This window comes from Protopterus annectens, chromosome 4.part0 (genome assembly GCF_019279795.1).
Source record: "Protopterus annectens isolate FY-2018-M chromosome 4.part0, PAN1.0, whole genome shotgun sequence".
NCBI classification, from domain to species: Eukaryota; Metazoa; Chordata; order Ceratodontiformes; family Protopteridae; genus Protopterus; species Protopterus annectens.
The window spans coordinates 597,587,917-597,608,391 of NC_056733.1; the positions used below are offsets into that span (position 1 = coordinate 597,587,917).

The following is a 20,475-nucleotide window of genomic DNA, read 5'->3' on the forward strand; positions in this document are numbered from 1 at the left end:
GTTATGATGCACTGGAAGCTTCATGTAGGTCAGCAATGACTGGGGCTGTTATACGAAGGCATGCCTGGTTGAAGGAACAATCTCTACCGGACCATGTTAAAGCTAAGCTCCTGGATGCTCCAATGGATAAACAAAAATTATTTGGTTCCACGGCCCAGGAGGTCTTAAAGAAGTTTGAAGAAAAGGCAAAATCTGTGCAAACAGTCAAGGACTTTCTGCAGGTGCAACCACCGAGATTCAGCAGAAATTGGCCTACTAAGAATTGGTGCTTTCCGGACTCAGACAGATCACAGAGAGGCAGAAACAGGCGTACCAGAGGTAGAGGGTAAGCAAGAGGCCACTACAGAGGCCGTCAGTGGCAACCACCCAGCCAGAGAGGTACTGCAGGAACAGCAACAACAACTGCTACACCAGGACAAACACAATGACTTATTTTTGACTCTGCCAACCAGGGCTCAATTAGAAGCACCATTGGGTGGAAAGCTTTCTTTATTTTCAGAAAATTGGCATTACATTACAAGGGACTCATGGACACTGAAAATAATAGACAAAGGATACAGGTTCCATTTCCACACATTGCCAAAAAGAAAAGGAATGCCAGACCTGCCACCAAATCAGAGGGCAGAGGCTTTGAAACAAATAAGCAAATTACTGCAAATGAAAGCCATAGAGAAGGTTCCTCTCTCAGAACAAGGCCAAGGTTTCTATTCAAGGTTATTCCTTGTTCCAAGGAAAGAGAATCAATGGAGGCCTATCCTAGATTTGTCCGCACTGAACACTTACCTCATTGTGCCGAAATTCAAGATGCTGACCCTACAGCAGCTTCTTCCCATGCTGGGCAAGGAGTCTTGGCTGGTGACTCTAGATCTCAAGGAGGCATACCTGCATGTCCCCATTCGACAAAGTTGCAGAAGACACCTCAGATTTCTTGCAGGATCAGAGCATTATCAATTCTCAGCATTGCCCTTTGGCTTATCTACTGCGCCCAGAGTATTCACGAAATGCCTGGCATCAGTAATTGCACACTGCAGACTTCAGGGGATTCAAATCTACCCGTATCTGGACGACTGCTTGATACAAGCGGACAGCAAGACAAATTTGTTAAAGGACTTGGACTATGCCATCCAGCTATTACAGGCCTTGGGATACACAGTCAACATCCAAAAATCAAGACTTGTACCATCCCAAAGGATAACCTTTTTGGGTGTGGATCTAGATACAACCACCCAGATGGCTTTTCTCACAGAAGAAAAACAGAAACAACTTCCAGATTACTTCAAAAATCTGACAAGACAAACTCAGCTAACTGCAAGGAAGATCCTGCAGGCCCTGGGTTTCATGGCATCCTGCATAATACTAATTCCACAAGCCAGGCTACATATGAGAAGATTGCAATGGTACCCAAGGAGTGTATGGACTCAGCACAGTCACAGTTTAGAAACCCTGATTCCAATCATACCTTGCCTTCAAAAGGAATTCCTGTGGAGGGCTCAAGCCTGCCAGACCAACAGAGGGTTACCTTTCTTCAAACCAAAAGCAAGCCAAACCATCACCACAGACGCTTCAGACCGAGGGTGGGGAGCGCACATGGAGGACAGGTGTATCCAAGGACTATGGTCTCAAGGGCAGCTGCACATGCACATAAACCAAAAGGAAATGCTGGCAGTGATACATGCAATCGAGGCTTTCAAGCCTTTCCTTCTACAAGGTCACCTGCTAATAAGGACAGACAACACCACAGTTATGTGGTACATAAACAAGCAAGGAGGCACGCACTCCTACCCTCTATGCAGACTGGCTATGAATCTATGGGATCTTTGTTTGAAACACAATATACAACTGCAGGCCCAGTTCGTGCCAGGGAAAGACAATACTCTGGCAGACACCTTAAGCAGAACTACCATGGATGCACGCGAGTGGATGCTGCACCCAGATATCTTCTTACTCATAACACAGACATGGGGAAGGCCCGAGATAGATCTCTTCGCCTCACCCCACAATCATCAACTGAAGATTTTCTGCACAAGGACATACCATCCACAAGCATGGAAGGTGGACTCTCTCTCATTCAGCTGGAAAGCCCGAAAAGTCTATGCTTTCCCACCAATCCCATTAATGTCCAAGGTTTTACTGAAGATCAGGGCAGAGCAGCCAAAAGTGATTCTGATAGCTCCAGACTGGCCAAGACAGCATTGGTACCCACTGTTGAAGAGCTTGTCACAGACGAAACCGTGGCCTCTCCCATTATGGCCTCTTCTTCTGACACAGAACAATTGCAAGACCCTGCATCCCAACCTAAAGACCTTGCAGCTAACTGCCTGGAGAATTCCATGACTCCTTCCCAGGACAGCTTATCCCAGAGGGTGAAGGACATTATTATGGAAGCTCGCCGCCCTTCCACAAGGAAGGCATACTCAGCAAAATGGAAAAGATTTCTCATTTGGAACACAACAAAAGGCCTGGATGCGGCAGTGATGAACATGTCACATATACTTGAATACTTAGCAGAATTGTTCCACAGTGGCCTGTCTTATTCTTCCATTAAAATACATGCCTCGGCAATTTCAGCAGAATATAATGTAAATCCTCCTGTCTACTCGCATCCTCTCTTAAAACAATTTCTCAGAGGAATCAAAAACATCAAACCTCCAAGGAGACCACCTTTACCTACTTGGGACCTTAACTTTGTGCTGGAAAAATTAACACTTCCTCCATTTGAACCAGCAGCATCAGCGGATTCCACAGTTTCTATCCTGGAAAACTGCATTCCTTCTGGCAATAACTTCAGCAAGAAGAGTATCTGAGTTACAAGCTTTAATGGCAGTGCAGCCATTTCTTATTTTTCATCAGGACAGAGTTTCATTAAGAACCAACCCAACTTTCATGCCAAAGGTGGTATCTAGAGTATCCTTGAACCAAGCAATTCATTTGCCTACTTTCTTACCAAATCCACAAAATAAAGGGGAGAAACTTCTACACACCCTGGATATCCACAGGCAATTACGCTACTATTTGGACAGAACTAAGAGTTACAGAAAGACTGACCAACTGTTTGTAGCTTATGCTGCTGGGACACAAGGAAAAGCAATTTCGAAACAGACAATCTCAAAATGGATAGGAAATTGCATTCGCTTTTGCTACTCCTTTCATGGAAAGACTGTTCCTGTGAATATTAGACCTCATTCCACGAGAGCCACAGCCACCACTACAGCCTTCCTAAGAGGGGTGGCTACCAAGGACATTTTAGAAGCTGCTACATGGAGCTCCGTGCATACCTTTGCCAGGCATTTCAACTACCCTTATACTCCTGATCCAGACCAGGTTTTGCTACTGCAGTCCTGCAGGGTCTCTTAACTACACCATCATTTTTTAGTACCTCCACCCCAAGATTGGCTATGGTATTCTACCCATATGTTATGACTGCAGATGCATCCTTGAAGGACATAGTACAGTTTTGTACCTACCATAAATGTAGATGTCCGATAGGTATGCATCTGCAGTCAGGTTTACCCTCCCTCCTTCCCCTCTGTGGTATTCCTAGGGTGCTTACCCCTTCATTAGCTAGCTGGGGGAATCTGTTATGGTGTATTTGTTTGTATATATATATATATATATATGTATATATGTTTGCTTTATGTTTGGAATTTTTTGGCATTTTTATCCAAATTTAGCCTTCATAGAGGGCACCTGGCATCTGGGGCAAGAAAAACTGAGGAAGATGGCGTCGGCTGATGCTTTTATACCCCCGACGCTCTGACGTCGGGGAAAGTGCGACATCAGCCGAGGCCAGACCCAGACTTTGGAATCCGGCCGACCGAAGGGCTGCCTGAGGCAGGACAACGCATATGTTATGACTGCAGATGCATACCTATCGGACATCTACATTTATGGTAGGTACAAAACTGTACTTTCTGACACCATATCACTCTTCTACTTTGGACACAACAGAAGAGTCTTCGTGGGTTCTGTTCAAGCAGCTTTGTTTTGTACAAACACATCACTATAAATGTTTACTGACTTTAACTTAAGTAACTTGTATACAAACTAACAACTGCGATCATACATGCTGTTGCTGTGGCTGCTCTTACAAAATGGCACTAGGGAATGCATGTGTCTGGAATTTATATGTGCACGTACAGCCTTGACATGCTTCTTAAAGATATAGCACACTTCATTTGGTATCCAATCTGCAGCAATATTTAAAATCTGTCTCTATTTTGGGCATGTATACTCTCATTATTTTAGGATTTGGCCAGCTTTCTTAGTTAAAGATGTTGAGAGATATGTGTATATCAGTAAATCAATTTGTGTTTGTGTGTGTGCGTATATGTATATATATATATATATATATATTCATATATACATACATAAACACATTTATATTTAGTATTTTCTTCTGTTTATCATTTACAGGAGAGATGCACTATTTGTTTATAGAGAACACAAAGCACTTCTCTTCTTTATATAACTGATAATGATCTGATATTTATTTTTCCTGAAGGGTTTCATTTGCTTGCAGGCATGTAGTATGTTTGGCCTTCAGTGCGAAGCAGCCACAAACCACTGAGGCAGTAACTTTGCATGTTGTTTCGTCGTTATATACCAGTTTTCTCTTATCAGTAAATGTTCTTTCTCTTTTTGCCTCTTGTTACTGATGTTTATCATGTTGTGTAGTTTATGTGGTGTGGCTTTCCTCCTCAAGTGACCAGATGTCTGTTCCATTTAATTATGTTTGCTGTAAGCGTATATCCCTTCATGCTCAGACCTTTAACTTTTTTGAAGCATCTGCTCATTTACATTGTGTGGGTAACAAACTGCTACAGTAAGAGCAGCAGTAACCGTACAGCTCGTGACATAGACATGTTAAAGATGCTCAGGCCACCTGCAGGTGTGATGACACGTTTGCTGTGTACTTGTCACTTGTTTATTTGTAGTTATTTATTTATTTATTTATTTATTTATTTTTACTTGTTTTTGGTAAAGTAATAATTTCCTAGTGGGCTTTTTCAGACTACTGGTCCTTGTCTGTCTGAATATCCTTTTAAGAGGTGGCACTTCCTCAGCTAGACTGCTCTGAAAGTTTCTTCTTGCAGCAGCCTTTTTTCTTCTGGTTTTCTTGACTTGTCGACAAGGCGGTGCACCATGAGAAGCCCTGCCATGTTTGCTAGAGTTCTGTCCAGCAATTCTTCATTTTCAGTGAAGTAAAATCCATTCTCATTGTTTTATTTATTTGACATTAATAACTGGACTACCTGAAGTGTTTCATTTTTCTGTTAGTGCACATTTTTCAGAAGTCACAGCTGTGGTGATATGGTGAAGTTTCCAAACATTTTTTCAAAGCCAGTATTTCAGGAACTGCAAAATATGCAGGCACTGTGCGTGTCTCTCTTCTTTAAGTCCTTAATATGTGGCAATGTCCTATACCTTTTGTCAGGACACCACCAAATCTAGCCTTATTTGTTATCATTGATTCTTCCTTAAGAGATCGTAGAAAGAAGTTAAGGAAAAGGACAAGAGACACCGCAAATCCTGTCTTTCCTTCTGAAGGAACACAAATATTGGCACTGCTTTTTTAAGAAACCTGCATTGGGGGAGATTTCCATATTGCCTTCTAGGTACTGTCCGATGTTGCCATGTGAAAACCTCATTAACTGTGTGTCAAAGCCCTCTATTTCTATCCCTTGGGCTTCACCACCCTCCAAGAAAGAGGTTCATTTAATAGCTTGCAACACTGATTTTTTAAAGGACATCAATGCGTTACCTTGCAAAGCTGCTCACAGATATGTTGTTATTCTTTCTTGTTTGACAAGGCTTTTCTTATTGCTGACTTTAATGAACCTTTGTCACTGAATGTCTTGGTTGACAGTGAACTGAAGTGTGTGTTAACACTGGACACCTTTCCTTGAAACAGGATCAACTCTTCTGTAGAGGAATTTCTGAAGAAATGGAAGATGTTGAAAAGTGGGGGCTGTACTTCCACTTTCACATTCTTCCATGTTCCTTTTTTTTTTTTTTTTTTTTTTTTTAACAAAGTTTCATGTTATGAAGGTATTCTGCAAACCTCATGGATGCTCCATTTTTGTCAGCCAGTCTCATTCTGTTGGAGAGGTTATGGGCGTCATAGATTTTGTCCAGGGTAAAGCCAAGTTTGTTTTCAAGAATCTGGTTCTTTCACAGGGTGACCATATCAAAAGCATGAAGCTCTTTGGGCAGCTGAGGAAGACCTCAGGTCCACGTGAAAGATGCATGAGCAAGGTAACCTACTTTTGCCGTTAAGACAAAAAGCTTCTCCCTCTCTCTTGGGTAAGTGTTTGTTTCCTTTAGTAAAACAGCCCACTGACATTTGTTCTGTTTCTGGGGCAGCTCAAGATTAGCCGAATGTTCTAAACACCCGAGTGGTCATGACTTCATGCAGCTTGTTAATGTTCTAACAGTGACTTAATGAATAGAGAAACGCACATTCGCAGTATTCGAGCATTACCAGCTGTTTGGTGCATATAGCTGATTATTCCTCTCATTTACTGAATGAGATAATGTAGGCATGTCATCTAAACATTTGGCAAGACTGTTACTTTGTGTTTTATCTATGACTTCATGGTGGTACAAACCTGCTCTGTTGCTTTCAGGAATGCACTTTAAAGTCAGTCGTAACTTATGGTCTCTGGCTTCCTGTAGGGCTCCAGCATGAGGTTCGCAATGCTTCATTCACTAGCCCTCAGCTTTTCATCAGGCTAAATTAATTAGAGGAACACATAGTCCCTGGGCTGGAATATCAGTCATACAGTGAACAGTATACTCCAAAAATGATATTTCTTTTGGATCTGAAACGTTCTAAAAATGAAGACCTCAGAAAATGCATTTCCTGCAGCAGCAGCATGGCCATCATCAGTAAGAAAGGGAGGCCAGAAAGACAGCGGTCATCTTTTTAAAAAGAAGCCTCTTTCTTCTACTAGGTATGGTGCCAGGTGACTGAGATGAGTCACTGATAGTTGGGAAAGATTCTCCGTCCATGTAATATACTTGTGAACCGCTGCACTACATTTACTCATCTGTCACAAGGTAGTTCTATGTGTTTGAGCTTGTGTCCTCCTTCCCTTCATGTCGTGGCTGATCCATCTAGAGGAGAATGCTGTTCACTTCCTGCTAGAAGACCCACTGAATGGTTGACAAAAGTTCAAAGTTTGTTGTTTTATTCCTACGCATTTCCCATCACCAGTGGATCAGTAGCACTAAGACCCTGAAAGACTGTTCCTGAAAGATCTAAACTGATAGAAAGTCTGGAAGAAGTTCATAGTGCTTGCTGGTTCAGTCTTTAATGCCCCTGTTAAACGTACAGTGGACATGTGAGTGAAGTAGCCCTCCAGCTTTCTGCCAGAAGTACAGTCCACATTAGCTTTGAAAAATAAAGTGCAATGGTAACTCTTTGTAAAGCCATTAAAGGATACACACATACACACATGTGTGTGCATGTGTGTGTGTGTGTGTGTGTGTGTGTGTGTGTGTGTGTATGCATGTATATGTATGTATTCCGGATGATCTCCAGCTGATGATCATAAGTGGATAAGTGGCATGGCAAAGTCTTGCATCCTTTTCCGAGGCATGACCTGTTCATCACACAAGTCCAAGGTCGTGTTTTGTCATCTTTCAGGAGCCTCCTGACAGTCTGTCACTTTTTTTTTTTTTTTTTTTGCATCCTTGACTCCACATCAGTTCATGTGTGAGACTTTGAGACAGTTCTGGTGTACAAAGCAACATCTTAGTACCTCCTGCCCTATCCAGATACCTTAAGAGCCTTTAGAGTCACTCAGTGGTCCACAAAGGTTCAGACTGACAGGAGAGCATGTTACCTTTATTTCCCTGAAAGGGATTCTCTTTCTTTGAGATTATTTCCAGAATATTCTAGTGTTTCCAGTAAGTGAACACTGAGGTTTCTTAGTTCCCCAAAAATGTTATGAAATGTTGTAACTGGAATTTCCAGACCCCCCCCCCCATCCCCCAGTACTGCCAGCATTGAAGGATGTGTTTGTCAAAGCCTATGGTTTCCCTGCCAGCCAGACTGCTGCACCTAAGAAAGTAGATAAGAGGGAACAAAGTTCCTCATTTTTTTCTGTGTAGTCATCCCTGACCTGACCCTGCTGCTGTAGCTTTAGTTAGTCAGAGTTCCTGTCTGCACCAGTCAGGATTTGATTCACAGCCACAATGGCAGCCAGGGGGAGTGAGAGGTGAGTTTTTGCCCTACTAGAGTGTCCCATTTGGTGGCACTGGTTGCTAGTTAGAGAGTTTTCAGGGGGGTGCAAACATGTTTACCGTAAGGCATATGCTAAATCACACTGGTGTGCTTTATTCACTGAGGCTGATGCATACTGTGAACATGTAGTTGTGTGTTTGTATATGTGTATCTAAACTGTGAGCGTCTGTTTATATGTCTGAGCCTGTTCTTGAACTTTGGTCATTTGGGCCATAGTCATGCAGGGCTTAATGTGTATAATAACTTAACCATCTTCATGAGCATTTCAGCTGGTTCATCTTCTCTCCTTATCTACCGTTGAGCTCTATAGAGGATTGGAGGAGGAGTTTGATGCTAACCTTCTTGAATTATTGACTTTCCATAAGTATCTCATCACACACAGTTACTCTAACAGGAGAGAACAAGTGAGGCTGGGTGGAGCTGATAAGTAGCATTACCTCAGTCAGTGACAGCCTTGTAATGATGGAACAAGATGAAGCTGCTTGTGAACTCTGGCTGGAAGAGCCCACATTTCTGTCTGGATGTTTCCTTTACTTGGATAGCCTAAAACATATTTTACAAAGTCGTCGTATTGAACAGCATCTCTCTTTTGTGTTAAACTGACTTGGTGGAATAAATACTAACCAGTGGACAGAATATGTTGTAATGCAGAATTTTTCATGATGTGTGTACTTAGTATATGTATTTTCTCCCACAGCATTTATTAGTAACACTATTGGCTCTGTAATTGCACAGCTTGAAAGACGTCTGTCGTAGTAGAGCTTTTATGTGTTTTGGTAATACTTAATGTCTTTCTAGTAAAGAAGGTCCTTTTGTGTGGATGATTCTACCACTTTTTTCTTGCCTCCAGCTTTTAAAATAATTTCTGATCAGTAATTACAGCAGGACCTTGTAGCAGTTATTGGTGTAGCAGCTGCTAAGAAGTCCTGCTGTATTGGTGACCCTTTTCATTCTGCATGATTTGCGTGTGTATAAAACAGTTTTGTGGTCTACTTGAATCATTTACATACACTAGCAAAATCTGTTTTCTTAGCAAGGTAAGATACCCTGTCTGTCCTGCTGTCTGTCCATTATACAATATTTTCGGCCTTGTGTTCCTGCTGAATATCTGCTGTTGGTCATTTAATTCCCTGTCCCACCAACAGAGGCTTGGTGACATGTGAGTGTGGAGGATGGGGGGTAAGAACTGATTGCTGGTCATCTCCCCTTCTTTCTGGGGATGTTCTCATATACGGCCTACTCTCCTCTCCCATGTGTCAGCCTTACAGGCATTTTGCATGACCTACATTACTGGGACCAAATTGCATGTGCTTCTTCTGTAGGTCTGTGCCTTGACTAGAGTATCAGAGCACTCATTAGTTGGCCCAGTATTTCTGTGAGCCCCTAGGCATTGGGGAAAATGCCATCTTTGCATTGGAAGGTAAACGACAGAAACTTGACTTTTGCTGAGATGTACCACTCTCATTCTTTCATTCCAGTGAACTTGACTAAAATTGGATCCTCACACTGAAACCTAGATGTTCCATTTTACTTGGATGAATAAGTAATGAGAAAATAAAAGATGAGTTATTTATGTCGCTTCTTTTCCAAATATGACAGACTTCTCTTGAAATGTGGATTTATGTAGAGGCAAGCTTAGTAAAGGTTTCCTGTTGTATGTAAAAAACACATTTGTTTTTGAAAAAAAAAATTAAAGTATATTGAGATATGAAGTGGTTAAAATGTCTGTTCTTTATAACCTTTATTGGGAAAGCTAATCCTACTTTTGAGTTTTCATGCCTAGCACTTGATGGTATTAACACTCTGTGCTGCAAAGCTTTGACATAACTCACAGTGTTGATCTGTAGAATGTTTGAGGTGAAAAAGTCCGTAATATTATTATTGTTTTGTATGGTTTACTTTTCCAGGGAGAAAAATGGAGATACATCTGGAGAAGAAAATGATGACAAAGAACATGTGACAGCAAAGGGCCGCAAAACAGCTAACAGTCAGGGTAGACGCAAGGGCCGTATCACTCGCTCCATGGCAAATGAGGCAAATGGTGAAGAGCAGAGAGACTCCCCTCCAAATACTGAGCAGTGTAAGTTTTCTGTTCTCATGCCGTTTCATGGTTATGGATGCACTTATGAATGTCGAAGTCAGCCATATGTAAGGTAACTATAACTAATGCACAGGTGTTCCACTCAGATTAAAATCTCAAGTTTTGAGGGAGAACTGCATAGTTGTGATGTCTGGAAATCTTTATTAAAATGGAGATGTTTTCCAAGAAGATTATGAACTCAAAAAACAGAGGAGAAATTCATAGGACAGACCTATAATGTTTCTTGTGATAAGAAGGAAAATGTTGGAGTTACACAGGGAAATGTGTAGACAAGGTGGGACTGGTGATCCTTACCTGCTGACACTTTTCTTTTTCTGCCTTTTGTAATTCATTTATTAGATTTTTTCTGGCAGTGCAGCTGCATCTAAGATTAAGGGTACTCTTTAAAGAGCCCTTGTAGTCACAGCTCCATGCAGACAGTTTGTAGACCTCCGTACAACTCAATAAATACACTGTAAGACAACATTAGATGACTGCCTTGAAACTCACTCACACTTTCTGTCTGAATTATGTGTTTTACTGATATTTATGCTAAATCACTCAGTTGCATATGTTTCCCTCACCATTAACTAACTTGGTATATACCAGTCTGTTAAGCAGCCTTGATGCTCCTAACTGTATGCAAGCATTTACAAGTGGCAGGTGGTGACTTAAAAGCAAGGGGGCTGCAGAAAGCAACTTACTGAGTGGGGATAACTAGAATTGGGTGGGGCTGTATTACAGTATGTCAATGAACATTATGTGTGATCAAACAACCGATGGGTTTTATTCGTTTTCATCTACAGAATGCCTCAATATGTATTCACTCATTATAGCTACTTTACTGACTATATAAACTTGAGATGTTTAACTGCATCCAGACAGATTACTTCTTTCTTGTTTCTTCACACTTTGACATACTTTTTAGATCTCCTTCCATGCTTTAATATATCATAACTGGCCAAGATTCCCTGTATTTGGAGTCAGTAACTATATTAAGTCATAGAGTTCTAAATGCTGTCAGGTATAGCTTTGAGCTTTTTAACAACATTTTTATCTAATGATGGACTTAAAAAAATAACGAGTAAGGAAAGAAGTTCTTGTCTTTTTTCTTTCAGGGAAAAGTGTGCTGCTTCTAGAGTCTAATATTCAAAGCCAACAAAATAGTAATTCCCCAATAAGCTGAGAAGGCAAACATCTGAAAAGATAATACAAATCCCATCAGTTGAATAGTGGATGTCTTCCTACCCTTCCAAAAAAATTGTTACCTAATGTGTTCCCCTCTGGTTTACATTTTCTAGATTGTGCCGTATGAGATGAAAGTAAAAGCAGGAGTGGCCAGAGGCATTTTATTATACAGCTGAGGGTCCAGGAGAAGAAACCAAAGCACATAGTCAAACCCACTAAGAAACATGAAATGCATGCAGACCTCACACAGAAAGAATAATAGCAAAAAACTCATCCAGAGAACCAAGCATTCTTCCTTAGATGGCAACACTAGTTAATTCCAACTCTCTGCCAAGAATCATTTGCTATCACACACATCCTGCCCAGACCACCATATAATACACCCACTTACAGAGTACGATGCAGATGTTATACTGCGATGAGAAGTGAAAAAAGTAAGGATGGCTGTCTACTACTAGATACCGAGCAACCGCTCCCCGCCACACATGCAGTCATTTTCATCAAAGACAATCCCCATACTCAGTTACAGCCTAATGACTGTGTACACCTGAGATATCTGGTTGTGTTAAACACAGATACAGTGCAGTACTACAGCTGGCTTCATGCAGATGCACACAACTACTGCAAAGCCACAACAATAACTGCTTAACGCGAACAAATGGCAACAGTGTCAATCACTTTCATTCACAGGTGACCTTATACCCAGCATTTGAAGCCAGCTTTACTGGTTGTGTACACCTCTGATATCAGATTGCAATAAAGTAAAAATAATAACACCTGACCACAGTAATTTATTTTAATCCTAATATACACACGTGTATGTGTGTCTGTGTATACACATACATATACATACAGAAAAACATACACATTCACACGTGCACACACATAAAAAGTGCAATAGGAACACGCAATAACGAAATAAATAAGGAACAATAATTCACATAAGAAATCATTCAGCTGGTGAAGTTTATAGATAAGGTAAACTGTGGTAATATGTAGTAGAATAACCTGTCTAATGTGAAATGATGAATATATGTCCATTGTATGTATGTATATGTCTTCTCAGTTCAAGCCTGATGCACACAATTTTGTGCAGACTGCACTTGTGTAGGCTAAATGACAGCAATCTTTACTTTGACTTTGACGTACACGTCACCACTTGTATGACACATAAGGTACACTTCAGATTTTTGATTTTGCCAAATAAATGAATAAATACGTAAATGTTTTCCTCACAGGAATTTACCCTCTAAGCTTACTGCTGTCGTAAGAAAGTGTAAAAGCCACTGTGACGACCTTCCTTCTTATAGGTTCATAGATAGGTACTAGGCTATCTGCCCAAGGGCCTAAGTAAGCCTAGGCAACAAGGTTCTTTGGCTTATGCCACCCAAGAAAGTTATTTTCCTGAGCCCCTGTCGAGCAGCGCCACAGAAGTGATCCCCGGGGTGTATTTCCTATTTCCCATCCACTCATTAAGCTTTTCCTGAAGAGTGCTAATGAGGAACTTTGCTTGACATAGATGGGTAGCTTGTTGCAGAGTATGGGAAGACTCTGGGGCAGGAATCTATCCCTCCAGCATGTCGTGTTTATTGTGGTGACAAGGTTTAGAACCCTAAAGCGTATAGCTCTGAGGGATTGGGATTTCTTTAGGTGTAGCATGTCCAACAGCTCTGGGTTTGACATAGCTTTATATGTTAGGCAGAGATCACCTCAGTGTAGGCGATATGCTACAGAGTAAAGCTGGAGTTTTTTTCAGATGGTCAGTGTAGGGCATCTATTTGAGGCCAGTAATCCTCTTTGTGAGGTACTTCTGTGGCCTTTCCAGCTGCTGCAGATGTCTTGTGAGGTACATTCCAAAATGGGCGTTGTACTCTATAATGGGTCTAATGAGTGTCGAGTAGAGGGGAACAGTGATCTCTTTTTTCCTGGATGAGAACCCTTTTGTGATGAGGTGTGCCATGTAGAAGGATTTCCTGACTACTGTGGCAATGTGATTATCAAAGGAGAGACTACTGTCCACCTGGATTCCAAGGTCTCATCACACATTCAACGTTAAGTAGACTGCCGCCTATGTGGTAGTTCATGGGTACAGAGTTTTTACCAAAGGGGATGACAGTGCACTTTTTGGCATTGAGCTTGAGGCCATAGCTCTGACACCAAGCATCTGTCTCAGTGAAGCCCTTCTGTAGGATATCCACATCATTTGGGGACTCAACTATGGCTCCTAGTTTACAGTCATCTGTGAACTTCGTTAGCCAAAGGGCTTCTGTGTTAGCCTGTACTTCAAAGAAGTAGATACCAAACAGGAGAGGTCCCAGGACTGAACCCTGTGGTACTCCACTTGTCACTGGTTTGAAGTCAGATTTGGAGTCTGCAACTTTTACAGTGTGGGTTCTCTCAGTGAGCCAGATGGCAACCCATCTTGTGACGTAAGGATTCATACCTAGTTTAGTGACTTTAGCTATAATTCCAGAATGGGGGAATGGTGTCGAAAGCCTTCTTAATTGAAGAAATCAAGAAAAATCAAGTAGTAATGGTGGTAGCGCTTGACTTGTAAACCCTCCAAGTCAAAAAACACTGTAACATTAAAAGCAACTGGAATAACAGAAAAAAAGGTGGGTGCATTTTTCTTGGTCACCAACCCCCCAAAAAAAAAATACATATGCAATGAAAGAGCATCATCATTGGCAGAGAAATGAGTCTTGGTTTATTGCACCGTCCACCAACAAACAAGCACACACACACATTGTTATGATGTATCCTGTTGAGGTAGAAGCTTGAAAAAAAAAAAGTCTCAGTACAGATGACTGAAATAAGTCATCAGAACTGGCATGCAACTTAATAGGCCAACTTAATGTTTTATAGAGACTGTATTCTTTGAGAAAAAATAAACTGCAACAAGCAAGACAGATTCACTTTTCTGTGCATCACTAAATAAGGCTTGCAAAACTTTAAAGGTTAAATGATACACGTTAATAAAAACTTTAAAGATTAAATAATATGCGTTAACAAAAACAAGCAAAGCTGTCTGAAATGGAACTACCTAAACACTAGCATGCAGCAAAGGAATTAATTGACAAAAAAAGAAATTGCTGTTCGATAGATAATCATTTCTCCTCTATCCATCCTTTAATGACTTGTCAGCATACTTCAGGAGACAGCAAACCCCCAGCTCAAATGAGATCTCCATTTCCACTATGCCATGAGTGAACATCAGCACTGATTTTACTGAAAGGGGGAAAAAGAACTTGGATCAAATGACAACTTCATAAAACTGGACCAAACATATTTTCACCTGTCAGGACTGCAAATTATTTTGAAGTAATAAATATGACAGGGGCAAAGGGTAGCAGATAAAAGTCTGCATTATACTATTAAACTTCAGAGCTCAGCTGAGCCCATATCCAGTCTTAGGCATGTTTGCAACGCATGGCAAAGGATGCAGAACACTCCCGTATTTTAACAATCAAAAATGACTCTGTATATGATAAATATCCACCCATCATCTAAACCAAGAGTGGGACAATCCTGATCCATAAGGAGGTTATATAATCAAAAAGGGAAAGAAATGGTGGCTGCAGGAGAAAATGGAGGGAAAGCAGCACATCCCTGTGTTAGATTGAACTGTCTAAATAAGAGTAAAAAAAAATCAAACACATTCTTCAAAATCCAGGGCAATCGAAAGTGTTCTTGGCACAAACATGTATGCATGCATACGTACGTACTACACACATTCTTAAATATTATGTGCTTACCTTTTGTACATGATGACAGTAGCAGTCTGAGTGCCTGGAAAGAAAGAAAAAAGAAAACAGTGTTCCTGTGCTAGACTTTCTGTACTCCAAAGTGTAACCCTGTCTTCTTTCATTTTCAGTCTCAGAATGTCTCAGTTACCTGAAGCAGTTTGAACCAATAGGAAGGGCTTTTCACTGCTTCATTCAGCCGCCCTATGAGATCCTTGTATAGCGATATTTTTGAAGTTGGCAGCTTACAAGTAGATTGGCGAAATAAGCCTAATGCTGGCCTGTTTTAAAAACAGTGAATTAAACTGCTTTTGTTTTCTTTTTTAAGTATATGGAGTATCTCAGAACTCCATGCATGTGTGGCATTCTGAGTACCCGGGACAGCAGAAAATTGGCTATTACTTTAAACTTTAAAGTAATAGTCAGCTTTCTGAATTTTTATTTGAAACTACTTTTTTGTTAATTGGGGGAGGGGGGGGGCTGCAGCCAGTGCCACGAGCCACCCCTGTCATTTACAATGCTTTTTCCAAGGCACTAGCCAAAGTTGTGTACCGTGTCTGTGAAAAAACATGCTTATGTTGCATATGTGGAATTATACAATGACTGTCTATTAATATTCAAAAACGAGCACGCTGATTGGCCAGCCCAACCAACATGCCCATTGCAAATCCGAAAATATACTAACGAGAAAAGGTCCTGTTCTCATTAGTATATCGTAATTTTTTCACTTTTCTTTTTTAAAACAAACAAAAAAAAAAAATGGAAGACCTGAAACAAATGAGGGAGACAGCGCAGACAAAAATAAAAGGATAATCTGGTATGTTGTACAAAACTGTAGAAACTTACTTGATTATCCGTTTATTTTGTCTGTCCCAGATGTTCTTCGTGTTTCACTGTTGCAGTCATTACATTTGGGTTATCTGCTTGCAGTAGCCCTCAGTCGGCCTGATTAACAAAGTCTTGGGTCCTGTGTCAATTGCTGTCCCTTCTTGTGTGACATCAGGTCGCCAGGGGTATAAAACATGCAGCCAACGCCATTACATCAGTCTTTTTTGCCGTGCGGTGCCCAAAGCAGAAGCAGTTCACAAGTGCCAGTCGGCCGACTCCTGAAATTTTTGTTTTCGAGTTTCAGAACCGAAGTCTTCAACTAAAGCTAAGTACCCCGTTGGGGAAACTTTTTCTTGCTCCTTACCGATGTCAGTAAAAGTTAATAATTGCATTACTTGTGGAAAGCAAATACTTCATAAAGATTTTCATTAGTACTGTATTCCTTGCTTAGGCCCTGACCACGATGTACCTTGCTGTCGGTTTTGTGCTTTATTTAATCAGTGCACTATCCGTCGTCGGTATATTTTTGCCTCTAAATATTTTGGTTTTCGGTTTAATTATCCAGAAATGTCATCAGTTAGCCATCCGACTACTGGGATTTCAAAAAAATGCAAAGGTAAAGACAGAGATAGGCCGCCGAGGTCCAAAACTGCCGACGACGCTTCTCCTAAGCCATTCGCCAGTTTGCTGGTACTCAGTGACTTGCTTTTGCAGCCCCTGATATCTGCTACTTCTGATTCGCAGGCCTCTACTGAGACCCATTCGGAGTCCGGTATGCTGCGAGATGCTTCAGATATGCAACACGCAGATGTCTCTACCTTGGATGGGTCCGGAGCCGTTATGCAGGCACCGGCTTCTGAGGGTGTATTCAGGCCTACGGACTTGCATATTAAACAGACACCTCCTTCTTCATTTAGGCCTAAATGTCGAACCTTGCCTAAAAAAATGACGCCCAGGCTGCATGCTCAGGCCTCTATGCCGAAAAAACAAATTATAAGAATGGCTGAAGATCTTATAACTCTAATCAGGGGAAGCCAACCTCCCCCTTCTAAGAGACCTAGGACTGAAGTTGTTTATGAATCTTCTGACCAGGATTCTGATTTTTTCTGATTCTTCTGATGATCTGGATTTACCTTATCTGCTTATGAGGATTCTGATGCAGAGGACTGTATTCCCTCTGCTTCCCCTCCAGAGAAATTTTCTTTTGGTGAAACCTTACATACTCTAAGGGAGCATTTCCACTGGGAAAGCCAGGATTTTTCTGATTCAAAAAAGAGGCTTAGGGCTTTCTTACTCCTGCCTCAGCATAGGCCTTTAGCTTTTCCTCCTGTACTAGAAATTGTTGATGATGCTTTTTCGGAGTCTAGTTTGGCCCCTGATTCTTTGCCTCCTGCTCCCAGAAAACCTGACAGATATTATAGGGTTCCTGCTTCACACAAGTTCCTTTTTAAAAATCCTACTGCTTATCCAGAGACTATTTCACAGGGACCCAAGGGCATTAAGGCTTCTACTGCTAAAAATCCTACCCCTTCTGATATAGACTCCAGGGCGCTGGATAGATGGGGTAAGAAGGTTTACACTTCTGCAACCTTGGCCATTAGGGCTTTAAACTGCCAGTTTCATATGTTAAAGTATCAGCAACATGTTACTGGATTGCTTAAACAGAAAATGATGTTGATTCCTGACTGTGCGGAAAATAAAGAATTACAGGATTTAATACATTCTGCTGAACAGGTTGGAAAACATACTTTGCAATGTGGATTTGATTCATTAGAGGCCTCTTGCAGGGCTGCTGTTACTGGGTCTGTGCTCAGAAGGCTTGCTTGGCCTTAAGGAGCAGTCTTTGCCTGTTCATGTTAAAGCTAAATTGTTGGATGCTGCATTAAATCAGGACTGCCTGTTTGGCAACAAGGCTGAGAAAGTTCTTAAAAAGATAGAAGGTAAAGTTAAATCTAAGCAAACTGTTAAATATTTCTTACAAGTTCAGCCTCCTAGATTTAGTAGGCACTGTCCCTCTAAGAATTGGTCCTTTCCAGCCCCTTCCAGGTCTTCTCAAGCCAAACCCAGACACAGCAGAAACCTCAGGTTTCAGTCTCAGGGGACACACAAGACTAAGCAGTGGGGGGTTTCTGCACCCAAATCAGGAGTAGTAAGACTCCCCCCTATGGAAAACTGTCTCAATTACTTGTTTTAAAACTTCCAAGCACTTCCCAACTGAATGCTCCTTTAGGCGAAAAGATTGGTCTGCAGGCCAAAAAGTGGGAACTCATTACCCAGGACAAATGGGTTTTAAATATAGTGTCCCAAGGATACATATTTCGCTTACACACCTTACCAACACCAAGCGGGTGGCCAGATCTAACCCCAAGTCAGTTGGCAGAGGCCCAAAATCAAGTACTCTCTCGCTCAAGCATGGGGGCTATTCAGTTGGCACCAGAAGAAGAAAAGGGACAATGTTTATATTCAAGACTTTTTCTGGTGCCCAGAAAAGGCAATACATGGCATCCTATCCTGGACCTTTCTACTCTAAATACCTTTCTGGTGATTCCAAAATTCAAGATGCTGACTCTTCACCAGCTGCTTCCTATGCTAGGCAAAGATGCATGGTTGGCAGCACTAGACTTAAAAGAAGCATACCTGCACATCCCTATCAGGGAGTCTTGCAGAAGATACCTATGCTTCAAAGCAGGCTACATGCACTATCAATTCTCTGCGCTGCCCTTTGGCTTATCTACCGCGCCCAGGGTATTCACAAAGTGCCTAGCTCCAGTCACTGCATTCTGCAGGCAAAGAAATATTCAAATATATCCATACCTGGACGATTGTCTAATTCAGGCAGAAAGCCAGAACATACTTTTGAATCATCTGGCCTTTATTCACAGGGTACTGACTTGTCTGGGGTACACCATAAATGAAAAGAAATCATACCTGGTACCCTGTCAACAAATTATATTCCTGGGAGCAAGCTTGAATACAACTTCCCAGATGGCTTTCCTTACGCCAGAGAAACGGACTCATTTGACAGCCTTCTTCAAACAAGTGACCACAAAAGCCCAGTTATCTGCAAAGCAAATACTGCAAGCCTTGGAGTTCATGGCCTCCTGCATTCTTCTTTCTAATTCCATATGCAAGGCTGCATATGAGGAAACTGCAATGGCATCTCAAAAGCCTATGGTGTCAACATTCACAGGATCTAGAAGCTATGATTCCGATCATACCTTGCCTATGCCTAGAGTTCCTTTGGTGGATAGAGGCCTGCCACCAAAACAAGGGACTACCATCAGACTATGCATGAGGGGGGCTCACCTGGCAGGGAAGTGCATTCTGGGCAAATGGAACCTAAGTCAAATGCAACTACACATAAATCAAAAGGAAATGTTAGCTGTACAGAATGCTGTGACAGCCTTCAAGGACCACATACTTCCATGACAAGTAATGGTAAAGACGGACAACACCACGGTCATGTGGTACATAAACAAACAGGGGGGTACACACTCTTACCCCCTCTGCGGACTAGCCATGGCATTGTGGAACACAGCCTTGAGCTACCAAGTGAATCTACAAGCTCAATTACTGCCAGGAAAACTAAATACACTGGCAGATGGACTAAGCAAAAACCTCATGGACCCACATGAGTGGAAACTGGAACCAAGGATTTTCAACATGTTGACAAGCAAATGGGGGAGCCCAGATAGAGACCTGTTTGCCTCACCCCAGAACCATCAATTGGACAAATTTTGCACAAGGATTCCCCACAAACTAGCTTGGAAAGTGGATGCTCTATCCTTCAGCTGGAAAAACCTATCAGTTTATGCCTTTCCTCCTCTGCCTCTGCTCTCCAAGGTACTAGTAAAGATCAAACAGGACAAGCCAAGGACGATTTTAATTGCACCAGACTTGCCACGCTATCACTGGTACCCCCCCCAGTGCAGTGTGTCACGCTTGGCCCCATGGCACCTGCCTCAGACTCCTTCCCTGTTGTCTCTGCAGGAGAACCAGATTCTGCACCCTCAGCTGAAAACGTTGAACCTAGCAGCCTGGCTAATTACCTAATCTCTGCTTTGCCACCCCTCAGTAAATCAGTGATGGATATCATTTTAAAGGCTAGGAGGCCTAGTACTAAAAAATCTTATACTGCAAAATGGGAAAGATTTTGTACCTGGAACCAATCTCAAGGGATGAGCGCAGCAGTGCCCAGTTTACCTCAGATTCTATAATATTTGACTGAGATGCTTCATAAGGGCTTGTCCTTTTCCTCCATCAGAATTCATGCCTCAGCCATTTCAGCTCATTATAATACAGAGCCTCCCCTCTTCTCTCATCCACTGCTCAAGCAGTTCCTCAGAGGCGCCAAAAATGTAAGGCCACCGAGGTGAGCTCCAACTCCA

At 41.7% G+C, this 20,475-nt stretch overlaps 1 protein-coding gene across 8 annotated transcripts in view; it reads left to right on the top strand.

Annotated features, from left to right (window-relative positions):
- The window catches only part of NCOR2 (nuclear receptor corepressor 2), a 3,277,114-nt gene that overhangs the window by 2,217,712 nt on the left and 1,038,927 nt on the right, over positions 1–20,475 (top strand). For all 8 annotated transcript variants that reach the window (XM_044068530.1, XM_044068534.1, XM_044068533.1 and 5 more), the window contains one exon: positions 10,156–10,328. In XM_044068530.1, coding sequence (XP_043924465.1) covers positions 10,156–10,328 — 173 coding nt within the window. The remainder of the gene's footprint in view (positions 1–10,155; positions 10,329–20,475) is intronic.